Source organism: Canis aureus, chromosome 36 (assembly GCF_053574225.1).
Source record: "Canis aureus isolate CA01 chromosome 36, VMU_Caureus_v.1.0, whole genome shotgun sequence".
NCBI classification, from domain to species: domain Eukaryota; kingdom Metazoa; phylum Chordata; class Mammalia; order Carnivora; family Canidae; genus Canis; species Canis aureus.
In genome coordinates, this window is record NC_135646.1 from 1,302,296 (window position 1) to 1,322,485 (window position 20,190).

Below are 20,190 nucleotides of genomic sequence, written 5' to 3' on the forward strand. Positions count from 1 at the left end.
TGTTTTTGAATCAAACGTTCCCCAGCATGGGTCACACTATAAGGGAACTTCCTCCCGCTTTTTCTTTTCCATAACCATCTCCAGCACTGAGATGTCTTGAGTTTTCAAGAACAACTTGAGCATCCCAGCTCTTTCCTTGAGCAATAAAACCCTTAAAGCAGAGAGGGCCCTGGGGGCTTGTCACAGGCTCGGCAAGGCAGGTGGGGCAGGGCTGGGTCCCTCACTGGAGCCTGGAGCGAGAAAGAAAAAGACACACAGAGGTTAGAGTTGCACTGGGTAAAGTCAAAGGCCAGAGATAGGGAGCAAACGCACCCTGGGTGACAATGACAAGTTTAGAAAGCAGGTCTCCTAAATTCATGGTACATTGTGGATCATCTGTCAAGAGACAAACACCCCACTGGCTGGGGTGTAACTATTAAGCACCCTCTTCCAGAACTCTCCGGAAGATGAACCAACCCCCGGGGCGGGAGCCAGCAGGAGGTGTGCAGCAACCTGGGGGGGAGCTTTGGGAGAACTTTGAGGCTGTTGTGGGGGCTCTGAGTGTGCACGGTGCCCTGCTGCGGAGAACACCCTCTGCCTTCTGGCTCTGGCCAGCTCTCTGACGTCCTATCCTGCAAGTCCTGACACAGAGGCTTAGTCTAGGTTCTTCGGGAAATGCCACTCTCTTCCTTCTGAGCACTGGCTTCTCACCTCCAGGTCTGTGTCACTGCCTCAGGGGCAGCCTTTGCTGCCACCAACCTCAAGGTGGCTTCCCCTCAGCCCATCCCTGCCACCTGCGCTCACCTTCCTTATAATCTTCTCACCTACTTAATGCTCATCTTACTTGATAATTATCATTTCAAATCATTATTATTTATTTACCTGTTTATTATTTGCTGTCCCACAAGAAACTGCGTGCTTCCGGAGAAAGACAGCCTGTTTGTGCCCAACCGGACCCCCATCTCCTTCTGTGGGAGGGGCACGGAGTGCGGGGCATGCGGGCCTGGGTGGGTGGAGCTCGCCTCATTCGGCCCCCACCCCGCGGAACTTACACAGCGCGTCCTAGGAAGCGCTTCCACCCGTTTTGGCTTCCAGGGACCACCCAGGTGAAGCCTTTACACCCTCCCGCAGGCAGGGATCTCTAGGTACTCGGGGAAACCAAAGGTCTCTCCCCAAAGATCGGATGTATACACTCAAGACTCTGCCTACAGCCCCGGGGTGGGGGTGGGGGTGGGGGTGGGGGTGGGGGTGGGGGTTCTGGAGACTTCCACCGCCACAGGTAAAAACTGGAGGCTCAAGAAAAATGAAGTGACTGGAGTCTGGAAGCCACGAAGTCTTAGGAGAGGCATCTTAAGACCAGGCCCTAGAAACCGTCTGTCCTTGGGTTGCAGGGTCGAGAGGAAAGAAAGGAAGAAAGGAAGGAAGCAAGGAAGAAAGAAATCGCGGCCTGCGTCGCTTCTGGTTCCGCTCTCCATCCGCTCCCCTGGCGGTTTAGGCCCCCGCCCCCCCCCGCCCCCCGCCTCCGCCACTTTCCCCAGGTGCCCGCGCAGACACACGATTCTCAGATAAAGGGACGACTCGCTCCGGGGCAGAATCCAGCCCCTCGGGGCTCGGGCTCGGGCTCGGGCTCGGGGCTGCCGGGTGCCGCGGTGCAGAGGCCTGGCAGGTGCAAGTGCACCTGCTGCCGCCTGCGGGGCGCCGCCGGGAGCTGCGGAGGAGGCGGGGAGGGGGCAGGAAGCGGAGGGGAGGGAGGGAGGGGAGGGGAGGGAGGGGGAGCGCGGGGAGGAGTCGCCAACTTTCAGTTCGAGGGCATTGTGGGAAGCTGCCCGGGTCTGCGGGCCGCTCACCTGTCGGCCGGGCTCCCGCGCTCGCCTGCGCCCCGGGCCCCCGCGCCTCCCCGGCCGCCGGCGCTCGTCTGGGGCGGAGGCCCGGCCACCATGGTGAGTGCCGGGGGGGGCGGGGGGCACCTGCTGCGGCCGCGGGAGCCGCCGCCCCACGGGACGCACGCTCGCCGCCCCCCGGTGGGCGCGCTCCTCCGTTCATTCCGCGGTCCGCGGGCGCGGGGTCGGGGCCGGGGTCGGGGTCGGGGCCGGGGCCGGGGTCGGGGCCGGGGTCGGGGCCGGCGTCGGGGCCGGCGTCGGGGTTGGCGTCGGGGTCGGGGTCGGGGCCGGCGTCGGGGCCGGCGTCGGGGTTGGGGTCGGGGTCGGGGTCGGGGCCGGGGTCGGGGTCGGGGTCGGGGCCGGCGTCGGGGTCGGGGTCGGGGTCGGGGTCGGGGTCGGGGCCGGGGTCGGGGTCGGGGTCGGGGCCGGCGTCGGGGCCGGCGTCGGGGCCGGGGTCGGGGTTGGAGTCGGGGTCGGGGTCGGGGCCGGGGTCGGGGTTGGAGTTGGGGTCCGGGTCGGGGCCGGGGTCGGGGCCGGGGTCGGGGTTGGAGTCGGGGTCGGGGTCCGGGCCGGGGTCGTGGCCGGGGTCGTGGCCGGGGTCGGGGCGGGGGCCGGGGCCGGGACGGGGGCGGAGCGGACCTGTGCTGGGGCGGGGGCTGCGTCCTCGCAGCAGGAGGAGGGAGGCGCGGGCGGCGCGGGCGGCGGGCGGCGCGTGGTCCACCGGGAAAGTTAGGGCTCCCGGGGCGCACGGAGCGCCCGAGCCCGCGGCCCGGGCTCAGGCTGCAGAGGCGCCCAGGCGACCTGCAGAGCGCGCGGGGAGGCGACCCCTGGGCACCGGGAGGCCGGGGGTCCGGGGCTCCGCGGGGGGGGCGCCGAGGCCGAGGCCCGAGCCGCGGGGCGGGACCTCGAGGGCGGGCGGGTGGGTCTCGGGGCCACGGAGCGGAGCCTCCGCGACCCCCGGCGGGGCCTGGGGCGGGGCCTGGGGCGGGGCGGGTGTGAGTCCTGCCCCGGCGACAGGGACCCCGCTTCACGGGCCCAGCGGAGCTTGGGGCGCCTCGGCCTGCCCTGGGGCTGCCCTGGGGCTGCGGTTCCGAGGCCCCTCACCGCCCGCGTCCGGGGTAGATGCGGGGCGCAGGGCGGGGCCGGAGGGCCGCGGGGTGGGACGGGGCCGCGGGGGTCACGGGGGCTCGCTCCGCTCCTGGAGGTTTGCTGCTCGGCCAGGGCCGCTGCTGCCCCGGAGGCCTCCTTGGAGGACAGCGCGAGGCCGAAAGGAGGCCGTGACCAAGGGAGCAGCTCTGCGCCTTGCTGGGCTTGCTCGGGTTTCCCGGGGAGGGGAGCGAGGTGACCGTGCGCGCGGCCGGCCACTGCCCCGAGGGAGGGTCGGGGTCGGGGTCGGGGCCGGGGCATGGCCGAGCAGCCACCCGCGGCCTCCGCCTCCAGCAGGGGCAGCATCCTTGCTCCGGACAGCACTGGCTGCGCAGGGTTGTTAGTCCTGGCGGGTGTCACATGATGAGGTGGCCAGAGGAGTGTGGAGTCCCCCGGCCTGGCCCCCAGGCCTTCCCCCACAGCAGCGCTCCTGTTCCTGGGCTCTTCTGGAGGCCACCGGGCGCTCGGCCCCGACCCCCTCTCAGGCAACCTTGCAGCAACCAGATGACACCAGGGTTAGCTCCTTGCAGTTACCTGCTCCGGCCTGTTTCAGCCCGTGTCTCGGGACAGTCCCCTTGACCTCCCTGCGCGCCAGCTTGCTCCTCTGTGAAATGGGGATAGAAACTGTTCCAAAGAAGGGGTAAGAAGAGGTTCTCCAAGTGCAGTCCGAGGGATCTGAGGAATCCCTACAACTTGCCACAGGTCCACAAGGTCCAAGTATCTTCATAACGGTTCTTAATAGCACTGGGAGATTTTTTTGCCTTTTCCACATTCATTCCCCTGTGACTGTATGTGGACCTTGCTTGAGGCTCACACGCCCTGAGATAGTGTGACACTGTGAATGCAGAAGCAGCTAGGGGTGTCCGGGTCTCCTTGAGCCAGACATTAAGGAGATTTGAAAAATTATAAAATAGTGCCACTCTTTTCAGTAATTTTTTTTTTTGCTTTAGAAAATATTGTTACTATTCATTTAAAAAGTTATTTCTGTTAACATGTAATAGTATTTAAAAATGAGTTGGTGAATATGTAAAAAATTTTTTTTACCATTTAAGTGCATATTTAATGTTATTTAAATGCATATTACAGTATACATACCAAGGGACACAGCCTACCCGAATAGAGGCCTTTGGGGCTATTTTTAAGAGTGTAAAGGAGTCACAGGTTTGGTGAGTTAATGCAAGTGAATGCATGTAGAGCTTTGCCCACTGTAAGACCTCAAGAATATGACACCTCATCTGTTACTCCTGCCGTGCATTAGGGGAGAACAAGTGACCCTCCCTGTTGCCCAGCGGCTTGACTTTTGGGCAACGACCACCTTGTGACTTTCTGTCCTTTTCCCTGCTCTGTTCCTGGGTCTTGCCAGCTCTCAAGACTCTAGGAAACTGAAAAGCACTCGCAGCATCCCGCCTGGTACCTCCACACAGGAAATGGTTCTTCATTCCATTGTGACAGTGGTCCAGGTTTCCAGCCCAGAGATTTCAGACCTCGTGCTTCTTGGGGCTGTGTTTGTATCTGTATTATTTTGTAGGAATCAACTTTGTACTTCTGCACCCTGTCTTTGTTTTAGAAACCTCTGCCATGGAAAACAATGTAGGGCTATTGTGTTTCAGGGACTCCTGTGGTTTCTGAGCCCGGGTGTAGTTAAACATCTTAGTGGGAAGCGTTTACCATTGAATGGTGAACAATGTCAATGGAAAAAGGAGGATTTTCTTTTATTTGTTTCTTTATTTTGTTTTCCTGGAAGAAGATAACAGTGGGGATTTAAAGGGTAAAGTTTGAAAGGCTTTGAAGACACCTTTAGTAAAAATGCAAGTGGACTTTGCTTTATGCAGGCTGCATGCTTCTGAAAAGTTGAAGTGACTCTTAAAACCACATTGTGAACAAGAGTGGAGTTACCGGTTGAAAGACACTCATGTGGTGCCCCATTTCTGAAATGTGAATCATCATCTTCTTGTGTTACAGATCCAGTTCTCATAATGTATGCTGTTTGTCTAAAGTGAGATAGACTTACAGTAAAAAAAAAAAAAAAAAAATCAAAGATTTTCTGGTGTGATTTTAAATCTTGATTGAAACAGCATGAGTGCCCTTCTCCTCAATCAAGAAATTCAAAGTTCATGTTCGTTCCTGATCCTGGAAACAGGGAAGAGGAAGAGGAGTTGTAGAGGGTGGGAGAAATCTAACTGTGAACCCGTCGATCCTGCAACGATCCCCCTCTCCCCACCAGTATCTCACTGTAGTTGTCCAAGGCTTAAGTGAATTGTCATAAGTGTGTAGTTATTTTGGCAATTTAAGGTCTAGGTCGAGGGTGAGGTAGTTTGTTGCAGTAATGCGTCCTTTCCTGTTCTGAGGCCTGGGTTGGGCTGCTGGCCAGAGGTCAGTGTGGCGTAGAGGGGATTGGGAATAGAGGGAGCTGTCCCTCTGTGGTGTTCGGTTGTCCCCAGAGGGAGAAAGGTGTCTCAACAACACCGGTGAGACTTGTATTTACCCCTGGCTGTTGGGATTGTTGCTTTCGAGTTTCCATTACTGGCTTCTGTGGCGAGTCCCATCAACAGCTCACAGTTTTTATACGGCAGGTCACTAACAGCAGCTGGAAGGAAATGGTCAGCAGATTGTGTATTTGCCACAGGGTATTTTTTAAAAAATATTTTATTTAGGGACACCTGGGTGGCTCAGCGGTTGAGCGGCTGCCTTTGGCTCAGGTCATGACCCCCGGGTCCTGGGATTGAGTCCGGCATCGGGCTCCCTGCAGGGAGCCTGCTTCTTCCTCTGCCTGGGTCTCTGCCTCTCTCTGTGTCTCTCAAGAATAAATAAATAAATTTTTTTAAAAAAGATTTTATTTGTTTATTCGAGGGGAGAGGCAGAGGGAGAAGCAGGCTCCCTGCTGAAAGGGAGCCCAACAATGACAACGCCTGACAATGCAGGACAGCACGGTCCTGGACCCCAGGACCCTGGGATCACGACCCAGGCGAGGCAGAGGCTTAGCTGACGGACCCCCAGCCCCCTGGCACAGGGTGATTCCGTGTGTGTCCTTTTGGGCCCCATGAATGACGTCATTATGGACTAAGACATAATAGATGACACTAACCCCCCTCCTCTCCATCCCCCCAACACAAACAAGGAGACTCCTTGAAGAGCCCCAGAGATGAGCACGTGGGGATAGCTCCGGGGGTCATCTGTTCGATATTATTTTGTTGTTACCCCGACCAGAGGTTCTCCCAATGAGAGACGTCACAGGGGTTACTTCTTTCCTGGGACTCCTACTGGCCCCTCATAAGGTCTCCTTTCTGGCACATCTTATTCTTCCCTGATGGAAAATTCTTTGTTCTCTGTAAAGTATCCTCGCTATTTACCAAGGAGCAACTCCCCCTTGACGCCCGGATCCCCCAGATGGTGTGATTGAAAGGAGGGTGCAGGAACCAGAGGCACAGCCCCTTTGATCCTCGCCCGCACCGAGCAGCCAGGGGAAATGGGTGAATCCCAGGGCCCCGAAAGCAGGACACATTGTGCATTTGAGCTGTGATGCGGGAGTGCTGCAAACTATTTACGTTAGGAATGCAGGGCCCCTGACTATCACGAGGAAGCTGGCCTCCAGAAATCTCCAACAGAGCCGCAGACCTGAGCACTCAGACCTGGACTGGCTCCCTACCTGGTTTCTGAATTGTGCCTGGGCGAAAATAATACAGGCCTTCATTAGTCTCTCAGCGTGACGGGGCGCAGAGCTAGAGTCGCTTTGGTCTGGAACGAGGGCGTTCAGGATTCTATGTTTTAGGATCCTTGCTGGATCTCTTCTAGCAGGACTTCAGGGCTGGTAAGAAATGAGAGCAGTGCGGTGCGGGTCAGTGGATGCTGGCTGAAACGCTACAGGAACCTTCTTTCCACACTGGGTCATTGAAGAGGGGAAACTAAGGCTGTGCGCGGGGCTTGAAGCTGAGGAGCTTGTACTCATTCTTGTAGGGAGGAGACAGCAAGGGACAAATGCGACTCATACAGATGGATTTAGATTTAAGAAACGTCTCTACACAAAACCAAGAGTGCATTTGGGTCCAAGATGCAAAATGCTTACCAACCTTAACGATAAAAACCTCAGAAATAGCTTGTTTACGGCTAGCTGCCTGGGACCAGCGCACCACACCTCAAGGCTACCTGCCTTTTTATGCGGTTCCCGTTATTGCGGTAGAAAAAGTTGAGAGATGGTGTTCTGAGGCAGGGGTCAGAAAAGTTTTTCTGGAAAAGGTTTGGTTGTGAGTATTTTGGGTTTGTGGGTCCTAGAGTCTGTGTCCCTGTCACTCTTCTGTTACAGAGTGAAGGCAGTCATGGGCAAGATGCAAACAGGTGTGGCGATATTTTCATAAAACTTTATTTATAAGAGCAGGTGGAGGGCCAGCACTGGGCTCTCCCTTGTGGTTTGCTGACCCATGTCCTAAGGTGACTTCCATGAATTCACTGTGGATTTGGCAAATGAATCGGGTACCCGCCCTCTGGTAGGCGTGCTCCGGGGAGGATGGCACCCAGTACAAAATGAAAATGTAGGACCCCTTGTTCAGAAATTATTGATCACGGTGACTGCGGAGCATCAAACCAAGTCTAGGATCCTTCTGAACTGGGGGCTCCAGGTAAGAACCCTGTGTTCATGGAAACTAGCCCTGGGCCTGCGCCCCAGGCGTTGTGTTACGCACACCAGAAGCTCACGCTGTCCAGGAGCCTGTGTTCTCGGTGGGAAGTTCTCTAAACTCTCGGAATACTCTGTGCCAATCACACAGAAGAAGAAAGGATAAAGCGTTGGCGAGTCATCGTCATTGCATTTTTTACTGCACGGACGTCGCAGGCATTTCTGAGGCTGGCGATGTGGGGACCGGTGGGGGCGTGTGGACTGGGGCAGACCCGCCTTGGTGGCTACTTCAGGCCCTGCCATTTCAGCGCTCTGTGGCCTGGGGACGTGGGTCCCTTCATTTCCGCCCTCGGTTACCTTGTGACCCGGACCTGGCTGGAGAGAGTCCAGCATCCGTATCCCAGGCCTTGTTCCCAGAGCGGAGCCTGGGGGGCGGGACACCCTGGCTTCCCCAGCCCCTCGCAGGTTCGCCCTAAGGATCCAGGTGTGGTGTAATTTGCCAGCGTACATCCTGTACGTCAGGGCCCCATCTGTGTGAAATAAGGCAGATGTGCCAGGATCTAAGCTGGAGGCTTCCAGGAGGATATGCAAGCAGCAGCGATTCTTTCTGGGAAGGGCTCTAAGCATCTGGTGTGGTTAATTTTCCCTTTTTATTACATGTTCTATCAGACCATGCAGTTTTCTCCATTTGAATGTTGTCTCTTCTGAATTATGTGAAACATGACTTTAAAATATTTTGCCATTTACATTACTTCTCCAGCAAAACTCTCTGTCTTGTTTTCCCCTGAGTTTCGTAACTTCTGAAGGTCGGATGTGTCTAGAATCGGGATGGAAGCTGAAGTAGTTCCCTGAAAATAAACACACACACACGCATGTGCACAGAGGCTTCTGGAACTTGGGCTCTGGGCTAGACGTGTATGTTTCTGTTCGCACCTTGCTCTCATCTGAGAACCGAGAATAGCCGAGGGGAAGAAAATGTGCTTCATCTTTCTCATTTCAGCGACCCTGAACTTTTTTTTTTTTTTAAGATTTTATTCATTTATTCATGAGAGACACAGAGACAGAGAGAGAGAGAGGGGCAGAGACACAGGCAGAGGGAGAAGCAGGCCCCATGCAGGGAGCCCGACGTGGGACTCGATCGCGGGTCCCCAGGATCCCGCCCTGGGCTGAAGGCGGCGCTAACCCGCTGGGCCACCCGGGCTGCCCAACCCTGGAGGTTTTTGGTCACAATGTGGAATGACTCTAGTCCCTTCAAGGACGCAGCCGTTCAAGTACGAGATGGTTCTCAGACCCCCGGGGTCCGGCCCTCGGCCTTCTGTTCCAGAAGCAACTAAACGTTCCAGCGACTTTAAGAAGTCACGTCCCTGAAAAAGTGAGGAAGGCCCCACCGCATGGGGCATCGGATTCCGATTACCCCCCAACTGTTCTGCCCCCAGTTCCAGGGTCGCCCCCCCACCAGCTTCCTTGCCTTCCCTTAAAAAAGGGAAAAAAGGCATCCGCTCTTCATGATGCAGGTGAAACGATGAAAGGCTTGGAAACATGTTTCTTTTGAGAGAAGGGTCGGAATGTCATCGCGGGCCGGCAGCGTGTGCCGTGGGAGGACGGCCCCTGCTCCCCGCGGAAGGGGCACCCGGAGCCTCGCAGCCCGGCCCGCGCCTCCAGGTGCCCCCTCGCAGAGCCCCGGCCGGCCGGCGGTGTGTCCGGGGACGAGAGGCACGCGTGTGAGCCCTGTGACCTGGGGCGCTTTGCTTGGCCCCCTTGCACGGGCCCGACTTCCTCAATTTACCTGAAGATTGAACAAGATAACCCAGTGCAAGCCCTTGGCATGCGGCCTCGCACCTAGAGCACATTCCATCCACATTAGCTAGGCGATTTTTTGTTTAAAGAGAAACAGAAGAAAAAAAAAAAAAAAACAAACCCAGCAAGATGTTTAAAAATGGCTCATCAGTTGTGTTTTCCACGCCCTAGGAAACTTATTTGAACCAATGAACTGAAAGAAACAAAACAGCCTAGACTGTAAGCAGCAGGGAGGTGAGAGAAGGTGTCAGGGCTACTGCACTATCACGGTGCTTCTCCACTGTGGTTCAAAGCCAGGCGTGTATATGGGATGGGACATTTTTCTTTTTATTGCTTAGACCAGTATTTTCAGTTTCTTTATGAAGAAGCCAAGTCCTCTGATCTAAGTACACTGCGGATGAGGCCTACCTTTCAGACTTGCTTTGGGCCTCATGACATCCATGCTTGAAGGGTTCAGATTATCCACTCTACATCCACAATCGTGGTAAAAATCTTAAGGGGGAAGCGACTATATAACAAGGGAGGTCCATCTCTCAGCTTGAACCTGAACTTTTTTTTTTTTAGCTTTTAAAAAAGATTTTATTTATTTATTCGTGAGAGACCCAGAGAGAGGCAGAGACACAGGCAGAGGGAGAAGCAGGCTCCCTGTGGGGAGCCCGATGCAGGACTCGATCCTGGGACCCTGGGGTCACGCCCCGAGTGGAGGGCAGATGCTCAACCGCCGAGCCACCCTGGGGCTCCAAACTTGAACTTTTCAAAGAGGACGATGGATGTGCCATCTCCCACCTCCTAGCAAATTTCGTTCACAGCTGTAGACGTCGTTGCCAAGGCATAAAGGCCCCGGGGACAGATTTTTTTTAATGAGTGCCAGGTAGGCTGCATTAGGGAGAAAATGAAAGTTCTTAATAAACATTTTAAGTGGTCATCACCAGGCAGGGTGCTGGGGGCAGCATCGCAAGCACAGCCTCTTAAACAAAACTGTTCCTGATTATTGAAAAATTCATATTAAGAAAGACCAAATAAGCATCACTGTGAAATACAAATAGGGTCCCAAGTTCTTAATGTTTCATGCAGCTTCAAAGTCATAGGGAAATGTCGCCTGGAAATGCTACCCTCTATTTCCAGTATCTTTTTGGTCCTTAAGTGATTTGAAACAGAACCAAAGGCCAGGCTGTGTCTCAGAAGACTCCAGGAGAAAAAATCCTAATTACAGGCATATTTACCAGAAGACAGAAATCAGATGATTAACAGGTATCGTTGGGATATTCCAAATCGATCACTCTGTCCAGAGGAAGTGATACGTGGAGAAATAATACGTGAATCACGTTTCAGGCTGGGTACCCCCCCCCCCCACCCCCCGCCTTCACTTGTTCTCCTCTTTGAGTTCTTAACCGGGGAGGTTATTAGAAAAGAAAAACCTACACGTGTCAGATCTGTTTCTTGAGGGCAAGAAGCTTGTGTTGGTGGGAAGAAATTTCTCACGTGCATAGCAAATCTAGGTGAGTGCGGGAGTGACAGCACCAAAGTCTGTGGGTGAGATTATATAATGGCTGCAGGAATTCTGTGAGGCAGGACCCGGGAGGGCTCAAGGCCACAGGCCTGAGTCCGGAAGGGCAGTGCGATCCTGTCTCGGGCCCCTCAGAAGACACTGTACTGTGCGTGTGAGTGGGGAGGGTTAATAAGCTGACCGTAGAGACAGGCCGGTGGTGAGGAAGTGCCGATCCTGGGGGAGAGCCTGCTTTCCCATTGGCCCCCCGCACCCCGTTGTCTCACTCTGCTCTCCCGTCGACCCCACTAGGACAGGATTCCTCCAGTGTCATCCCAGAGCCATACTTCTCACAAGTAGGTTTCCAGATAGCTCAAGAGCACAGTGTTGTGTGTGTGTGTGTGTGTGTGTGTGTTTGAATTTTAGAGAAAAAAAATGTCAATACCCTCCTCAAGTATTTGGGGGAAACAGATCAAAAGTATCTTGAGGCTTGTCCAAAGTCAGGGGCAGACTCACTTCATCCCACTGCTTGGTTTTGTTTTTTTTTTTTTTTTTTTCCCACTGCTTGGTTTTGGAGATAAGTTCTGCCTTCTTGGCAGCCAAAGTACAACGTCCCTGAAATCTGCAGGTGTATTTAGGGGTGTGCGTGCGCGTGTGTTGTCTCCAGTGTCATGTGTTGTCTCAGGTGGGCGAGTTCCATCGTGTATCTCTCTCTCAAACACCGCCTGCTGTTCTTTCCCTCTACTGCCCTGTGTGTCTGTCCCCAAACTCTCTTCTCCCACTTTCACATATGTTTCGAAAAGGAAAGGTCATTTTAGGGGCACCTGGGGGGCTCAGCGGTGGAGCGTCTGGCTTTGGCTCAGGTCATGAACCCGGGTCCTGGGATCGAGTCCCGCATCGGGCTCCCTGCAGGGAGCCTGCTCCTCCCTCTGCCTGGGTCTCTGCCTCTCTCTGTGTCTCTCAGGAATAAATAAATAAAATCTTGAAAAAAAAGGGAAAGATCAATTTAGCGGCAGCTCAGGATGGCCAGCGCTAGGAAGACCGAACAGCCTAACGCTCGGCGTGGCTGCTGCGCTGAATGAGGGGCCCCAGAGCCATCCCCGCCTGCGCTGCTCCCCCACCTTTCCGGCCGGATCTTGCTGTCGCGGGGGCCTGGACCTGGGGCCTGGTGTCCGCAGCCCTTCTGGGCTCTCACAGAGCGTCCTCAGCCGCGAGAAGACCCCGGGCCTCTGCAAATCTGATATACGCCTGTTTTCCGAATGTGCCAGAATGAGAGGCAGGGCCGGCCCGGGGCTCAGGGGTGGACCCGCATGGCCTTGTGTCCTGCGGACGAGGAGCTGGGCCTGTCCTGGGTGCAGCGGGCGGGTGCGGTGCCCTGGGCCTGTCCTGGGTGCAGCGGGTGGGTGCGGTGCCCTGGGCCTGTCCTGGGTGTAGCGGGCAGGTGCGGTGCCCGTCGGCCGCTGGCCTCAAGGCGAGGGCGCCGTCCCCACGGTGCGCGGCTCGGCATCGCGGGTCATCGCATCGCTTGCTCGGCTGCTCGGCTGCAGAGTATGTGCGTGTGTGCTGGGCTTCAGGCCGGGCGGGGGTCAGAGAAGCCCAGCGCTGCCCTTGCGCTTTAGGTACCAGCCTCCTGGGCGCCTACTGTGGTCTGAACCCAGAATTGGAGATTGTTAAGAGTCCCGTGGGGACCGCTAAGTAGAGCAGCCTGCGTGCTTCCCCCAACTTGGGGTTTCTTCAGAGAATGTTGAAAAGGAAGATGTGCTCAGCAGGGGCTCGGGATCACGGGGAGGTGGGAGAGTTGAGGTGGGTCCTGAAAGGGGGGTCCAGAATCGGGGAGGAGTGCTTCAGACGTGGGCAGGGAGGAGGAGCGGGTGGCAGGTGGGCCCCGGCAGGAGGGGTCTCAGGGCCTGCAAGCAGGTGACAGGGCCCACGGGGGAGTGGGTTTGGAAAACACACACACACACACACACACACACACACACACACTCTCTCTCCCCAAATACCCAGATATCTAGTTCACAAGGTGGAGCACTTTGGTGGGAGATATTGGGAAACAGGAGGGTTTCTCCGTGTCCGTCATCTGGGAGACAGTCCGAGGGGCTGGCTTTTTAGTTTCCTGTTCAGGAGCGTCACTCCATGGATGGGGACGGGTCGCATGATGGGCTCCGCTTGGGACAGACACCTGGACTAAACCTCTGCCCCTTTGCAGTATTATATAGAGCATTGTATAGGGTAGTCTGTACATGGCACTGATTTGAAGTTTTAAGATGAAATTTTAAAGTTTTATGTTCATCTTTTTTTATGGGATGTGAGTTGAACAACTATACCCATTTCTTAGGAAAACTTAAGCCTGTCTTTGCCTATGATCATTTTAGAACAAAATTCAGGGGCGCCTGGGTGGCTCAGTCCATTCGGCGTCTGCCTTCAGCCCAGGTCATGATGCCGGGTCCTGGGATCGAGTTCTGATCTGGCTCCCGGCTCAGGGGGAAGTCTGCTTCTCTGTCTGCCTTTGCCTCCCCCTTCCTCTCAAATCAATAAAACCTTAAAAAAAAAAATAAACAAAATCTAGGCAGTATTTATTGAGCAGCTCTATGTCAATACCTATTAAAATTCATACATTAGACTTACTTAAAAACTCCAACTTTGGCTCCTTGTGTAACGTTGGAAAAGACTGTTATCCTTTTGTCAGTTGTTGCAAGATAAACAAGTTGTGCTCTGAGAAAAAAGTTTTTTTGAAGTGATCTTCTTTGCAGTAATGGGCCTGAGTAAGTGATGTTTATCCATATTTATGAGTAAAATCAATATCAAAAGTGTCTGTTAAATCATGATAGAAAGTAATTTTTGGAGCAACTGGCTTAGCGAACATTATCCCAGTACAATTTGCGTCGGTGTCCTCTTTGTGCCACGTAGATCAGTTTCAAGGTCAAAATGCTGATGTTTTAAAGACCACACTAAGTTTTCCTAACACAGTGGCATTAAGACTTTTTAATAAAACCAGCTTCTAAATCCTATTTTCCTGAGCTCTTCCTTATAGCCAGTGAATATGATGATATTTTATCAGTAAGAGTTCAAAGAATAGAAGATTTAAGATAAGTAGATCTGCAATAATCATTGTATTTCCAGCAAATGTCTACAACATGAATGTTTCTAAAATATACTTCTGGGATCCCTGGGTGGCGCAGCGGTTTGGCGCCTGCCTTTGGCCCAGGGCGCGATCCTGGAGACCCGGGATTGAATCCCACGTCGGGCTCCCGGTGCATGGAGCCTGCTTCTCCCTCTGCCTATGTCTCTGCCTCTCTCTCTCTCTCCTTGTGTGACTATCATAATTAAATAAAAATTAAAAAAAAATACTTCTAATTTAGAATCATATTCTGTAACTAGTCTTAACTCTGGGAGCTAAAAATTTTAGACCTTGAATGAAAGTGGCCTCCAAGAGATATAAAGTCCTTTTTCTTATTCATGCGAAATAAGACAATAATAAACAGAATAGGACTTCCTTTTCTTTACAAAGCATCTTTTTTTTCTCCCCGGTTTTATTGAGATGTAATTGACCAACAAATCTTGGGGTGGTATTTTTTTATAATTGGATAAGATTTATAATTAAATATCAGCTTTCCTGCCAAATCACACATGTTTGGGTGCCAATGGCTTGAGAGTCTATTCTGCAGCTACACGTTGCTAAAATTAGATTTGATTTCTGAATTTTAAAATAACTGTTCAACATGTTGTGCAAGGAAAAGGAGTGAGAAAATAGAGGGTACTCTTCTGACATTGGCAGCTCCTCTACTGGGTGACGTAAAGAATGGTTATTTCCAGCAAACGTGATCCCAAAACATCTGATGTATCCTCCCTTTCAAAAGCACTTCATGCTATGTGGGAGGGCAGAGGAGAGGGAGGCGGGCTCAGGGCTGAGGATGCGGAGCGCATCTTCAGCCCCGTGGGCACAGGGCGGATGCCGTGATCCATCCCACCCCACCCGGGCCAGGCCGGGGCAGGGTGAGGTGTGCCGCTCCCCAGATTCTCGCGGGGGGGCCCTGGAGGCCACCGGGTAGGGGGGAAGCGCTTTGGCCAGTGCATCTTTATTTCACCTCCTGCCCTCGGTCACTCACATCTCCCGGAAAGGCATCGTATGATGAGATTCGGGCAGGACGTCAGATTCACTATCAAATAATTAGCCCTGAGGTCACATTAATGGCAATTAAAATAGCATTAAATGGTGTACCTATGCCTGAAGCTTACGTCTGTGACAAGGAAATAAGGTCCCCGTGACGCGTGGAGCATGCAGAAGATACCCGGCTGGCGGTTCTCGACGTCCTCTGGGATAAGAAGCCCTTTTGAAAGTCTGCTAAAATTTCTGGACCTGTTCCCTAGAGCAATTGCTCATGATTCTAAAATTTTGCATAGACTTTTGAGAAGTCTACCAGCACCCCTTTCCCTTTTATGTCATCCTTAGGTCTTGGGCGTTTATTATGAAGATACAGAATCCTACCCGAATTCAAACCCTAGCTCTGCCACCTGTATCTTGTGACTCCAGGAAAGTCTTTTAAGTGTCAACAACTCAATTTCTTTTATCTTCAAAATGATACATCGCCTAAGTATGTGGATTAAATAATATATTACATATAAATTTACCCCAAACTGTGCCTGCCATGCAATGGGTCGTTTTTTGTTTTTTAAAATATTTTATTTATTTATTCATGAGAGACACAGGGAGAGAGGCAGAGACCCAGGCAGAGGGAGAAGCAGGCTCCCTGCGGGGAGCCCTATGTGGGACTCGATCCTAGGACCCCGGGGTCACGCCCTGAGCTGAAGGGAGACACTCAACCACTGAGCCACCTGGGTGTCTCAGTTTCTTTTTCTTTTTCTTTTTTTTTTTTTTTAAGATTTTATATATCTATTTGAGAGAGATAGTGAGCTACCTTTGATTGGTAGGAAGGGTTGGTGTGTGGGCGATGGGAAGACCGCAGGCTTTCTGTGTCGGAATCCCTCTCTGCCATTCTCCAGCCTGTGAGCTTGGCCCCCGGCACGGCTATTCCAGGAGGTCTCTCCGGGGCCTCGTATGAATGTGCGCTCTCTGGTCCTTGCTGTGGTTGTCATGACTGTGACAGCTCGTGGCTGCTCATGCTTCCTGCTTCTCTTAGCAATGCTGCGTGTTCGTGGCCTGGAGCCCTGACTTTGTTCCTGAAGGGCCATGTGATCTCTTGATTTGTTTTGGTCAAGTGACCAACTGAAGTGTTTTTTTCCAAACGTATGGGGATGAAAGGAATAACTACCCAGCATCTGTCACAGAGGTTTATCATCACCGCTCAGGTCACCTGACTTTCCTAATCAAGCCAATTAACCTAAGAGGGTCAGGTTTGTTCTGCTAGTATTGTGTTCTGTGGAATATACACGTAAGAAAGGTTTATGTGCTTTTATTCTTTGCTGTGGACTTAAAACCTTTTTAGATTTCTTAGGAAGCTAGGCCCGTTGCTTTAGTTTTCCTTGCAAGGTTCACGGGTTAGGTTGGTTTTACAAGCCTGTGCATCATTCCTTGTAGGTTAGTTAGTGCCCAACTAACACGGTCTGAGGTTGGTTCATAAACTTTGGAGGGAAGGTGATTGTTCTCTGAGGGTTAAATCAGAACCTAAAAGAATTGTTATTTAGGTCTTTCTGGAATTAATTAACCCAGTCTCTCTGCTTTCCCTGGATTGTATCCAAAACCAACCCTGGACAGATTCTCCCAGACTTCCCTCCTCCAGACTCTTCCCCCCAAAGAATATGTGTCATACACGGGAGCCCACGACTAAAATTTACCACACAAGGAGAATCAAAGACTGTCCTCAGTTTTTTTTATTTTTTTAAGATTTTATTTATTTATTCCTGAGAGACACAGAAAGAGGCAGAGACACAGGCAGAGAGACGAGCAGACTCCGTGCGGGGAACCCAATGTGGGACTTGATCCCAGGACCCCGGGGTCACACCCTGAGCCAAAGGGAAACGCTCAACCACTGAGACACACAGGCATTCCGAAAAGTAAATTTTTTCATTAGCCTTATTACTAGTTTTGATTCCAGTTTACTTGTTTTTGTGACTTGATGGCACATTTCTGGTTTAATCCCTCCCTCTCTTTTCACTATTTGAACACTGGGACAATGGTGTGCAAGCAGGGCTCCATGGAGATCCTGAAGCCCCCAACATCTCTTTAATCAGAGCTGCTCAGATTTCACTTTTTACCCTTTGTAATTCACTTTTATTTAGATATAGGCATTCTGTGTTTTTAAAAAAAAACAAAACAAAAAACAAAGTCCCTCAAACTTGAAAACCCTTCTCTAAGGGCAAAGGCTAGAAGAGAACTAAGTTTTATTGAACTTGCCTTACACCAGGTAAGCAATGGCTCACATACCTGGGGGAGAAGACTCTGGTCAGCAAATGTGATACTTGTGTTTTTCTATCATATTTGGTATCTGAGAAGTACAAAAAAAATGCCTTATGACTGCCCATCGGAGAATCACCCTCTGCCTTCCATTATTTTGAAGAATATATGGTTATTATTGCCTCGTGCGGTAGATACCTAGTGTCAGACTGTTGGGTTTGAAAGGAACTGTGGAAGTTATTCCAGACCCAGCACCCCAGAGATGCTGGCCAAATTACATAATCACATGGACCTGGTTCTTGGTAAAATCCGGAATTGTAACCACAGTTTACGCCATTAGGCTGTGTTATTTTTTCCTAAGGCTATTATTTTACTAACTGAACAGTAAATAGGAAGAGAATAAGCAAGCCTCAAACTACTCACAGGACACCTAAGAACTATCAAATCACATATTCTAGTTTCTACAACTTATGTCCAAGAGGCCCCCACCACATAAGCACGACTCCCAAGTTCCAAATAGCCATCAAATCAGAATGCCCCCAGCATCTACCATTGTATAGAGATGGAATTGTTAAAAATGGAACCAAAACAACTCAATGAAAAAAAAAGGACAAAGGCCTTGAATAGACATTTTCCCAGAGAAAACATCAAAATGACACGCACATGGAAAAAAATGCTCAATGTCATGATTCATTAGGGAAATGTAATTCAGGATGATGGGGTGCCCGGGGGGCTCAGCGGTTGAGTGTCTGCCTTGGGCTCAGGTTATGGCTCTGGGATCCCGGGATTGAGTCCCACGTCGGGCTCCCCGCAGGGAACCTGCTTCTCCTTCGGCCTATGTCTCTGCCTCTCTCCGTGTCTCTCAGTAATAAATAAATAAAATCTTAAAAAAAAGTCAGGGTGATAATGAGATAGCACTTTACACCCATTAGAATGACTATTATTTAAAAACACCAGAAAATAACAAGTGTTGGCAAAGATGTGGAGAGACTGGGACTCTTAGGCGCTGCTGGTGGGAATGGAAGATGTGTGGCTGCTATGGAAAACAGTTATGGTTGCTCCTCAAAAAAATTAACCGTAGAATTGCCATATGATCCAGCAATTCCACTTCTGGGTACGTGTCCAAAATAATTGAAAGCAGAGACTTGGAAGGATGTGTGCACCCATGTTTGTAACATCACCATTACTCACCACAAAATGGAAGCAACCCTAACGTCCACTGATGGACGAATGGCTAAAATGTGCAGTGTGTCCACACAAGGAGTATTACCGAGACTTACAAAGGAAGGGCATTCTGACACCTGCTACAGCATGGAGGGGCCTTGCAGACATTGTGCTAAGTGCAATAAGGCAGTCGCAAAAGGACAAATGCTGCATAATTTCACTTATATGACGTACGTAGCCAGACTAGTCAAATTCTTGGACAGAAAGTAGAATGGTAGTTGCCAAGGGCTGCAGGGAAACTATTGTCCCGTGCGGTACACAGTTTCAGTCTGGGGAAATGAAAAAGTTCTGGAGATGGATGGTGGTGAGGACTGCGCAACATTATGGATGTATTTCATGCCGCCGAACTGTACATTTAAAAATGGGTAACACGGGAAATTTGATGTCACGTGTATTTTACTACAATAAAAAAACCTGATACCCTTAAAATGGAGCCAAAATTTAAACCATAATAAAAGGATAAGACACTTCTTAAAAGACTATTGCAGCAAATGGACCAGGAAGAGAGGAATCTTAATGGTCTGTTCTACACAAGGGCTGTCTAACGTATTGGGAGTTTTCTTGCCATCACGCGGTATGTGTTGAGCATTTTCTGTACAGTGTTTTTTGGTGAGTGGAACCGCGGATCTCTGCAGTTAGGTAAAGTAGACATTACTTCATGTGTTATTTCAAGAAGGGAAATAACAATGCTTCCTTGGGCAGCTGCAAACGTAAGAGTAGTGACTTTCAAAAACTATAAAAGAAAGGAGTCAGGTATCATATATTTTCCCTCTGTTTTGTATTAAGCCACTTAGTCTAAATTTTTACAGCCCAGCTGCATTTTGCTTTGGTCAAAAGACAGGTGTAACCTGGAATTTAAAAGAGACACATGCGTGCATGCACATGCCCACACACGCGCGGGCTCGTTACAACGATATTTGAGGTCAGGCTCCACAGGCCATCGCTCTGACTCAACACCTTACTACTACTAAGGCTTTGGGTAGCACCTTCTCCTCTGGAATTGGGTTTCTATTAGATCATGTCCAGTGGTCTATTTGGCTTTAGCATTTTGTGAACTTTCTGGTCACATGTTGGGATTTTTAGTGCATATACAGATTTTAAAACACCTTGCTCTTGGCTCTTGATCCATACAGCTCTTTTCTCATTCCCCAAATCAAAAGAGTCCTTGAAGATTGCTTTTGAAGAAAATGTAGAAAACCTAGTAGACTCAGTTAATAGCCAAGACTCGAGAAGAGCCACGGTCAAAGACGGAAGCATCGTGACGCCAGGTGGCGTTCTATCCATTGTGCTCAGTGTTGTTACAGAAGCATTTCTGTGAAAACCACTGTTGAGCCCCTTTGACATTGGTGCTGATGGAATCTGCCATTGACTCTCTGGAGCTGGCCTCTGGTGGGCACTGCCGCCGTCCTGCTGCATACACTACCTGGAAAGATCACGAGAACGTGGAGGGGAATGGAAGGTGACAGACTTGGATCCCCATCTGAAAATAGTGGCTTGGGAATTAAAACAAAGTTTTCCTAGGAAAATAAGTGAAATGGCTGCTTAGCTAAAGTTTCAGGTGCCCTTACCGGCTTGCTTTCTACCTGCTGTCCGGTGGTCACTCAGGTAACGTAGGTATGTGCCAGATGCAAAGCCTCACCTACTCTTGTGTTGCCAGGATTTTCCCTTTGGCTGTAAGTTCCTTTGATAGTTGGGTGTCTCATTTTCTGGGATG

At 51.4% G+C, this 20,190-nt stretch overlaps 1 protein-coding gene across 1 annotated transcript in view; it reads left to right on the forward strand.

Annotated features, from left to right (window-relative positions):
- The first annotated feature begins 1,763 nt into the window (after positions 1-1,763).
- AP1S3 (adaptor related protein complex 1 subunit sigma 3) overlaps positions 1,764-20,190 on the forward strand; it is a 52,222-nt gene continuing 33,795 nt past the window's right edge. Inside the window, exon 1 of the mRNA XM_077885136.1 lies at positions 1,764-1,919. Within this exon, the coding sequence (XP_077741262.1) occupies positions 1,917-1,919 (3 nt within the window). The 5' untranslated portion in view covers positions 1,764-1,916. The remainder of the gene's footprint in view (positions 1,920-20,190) is intronic.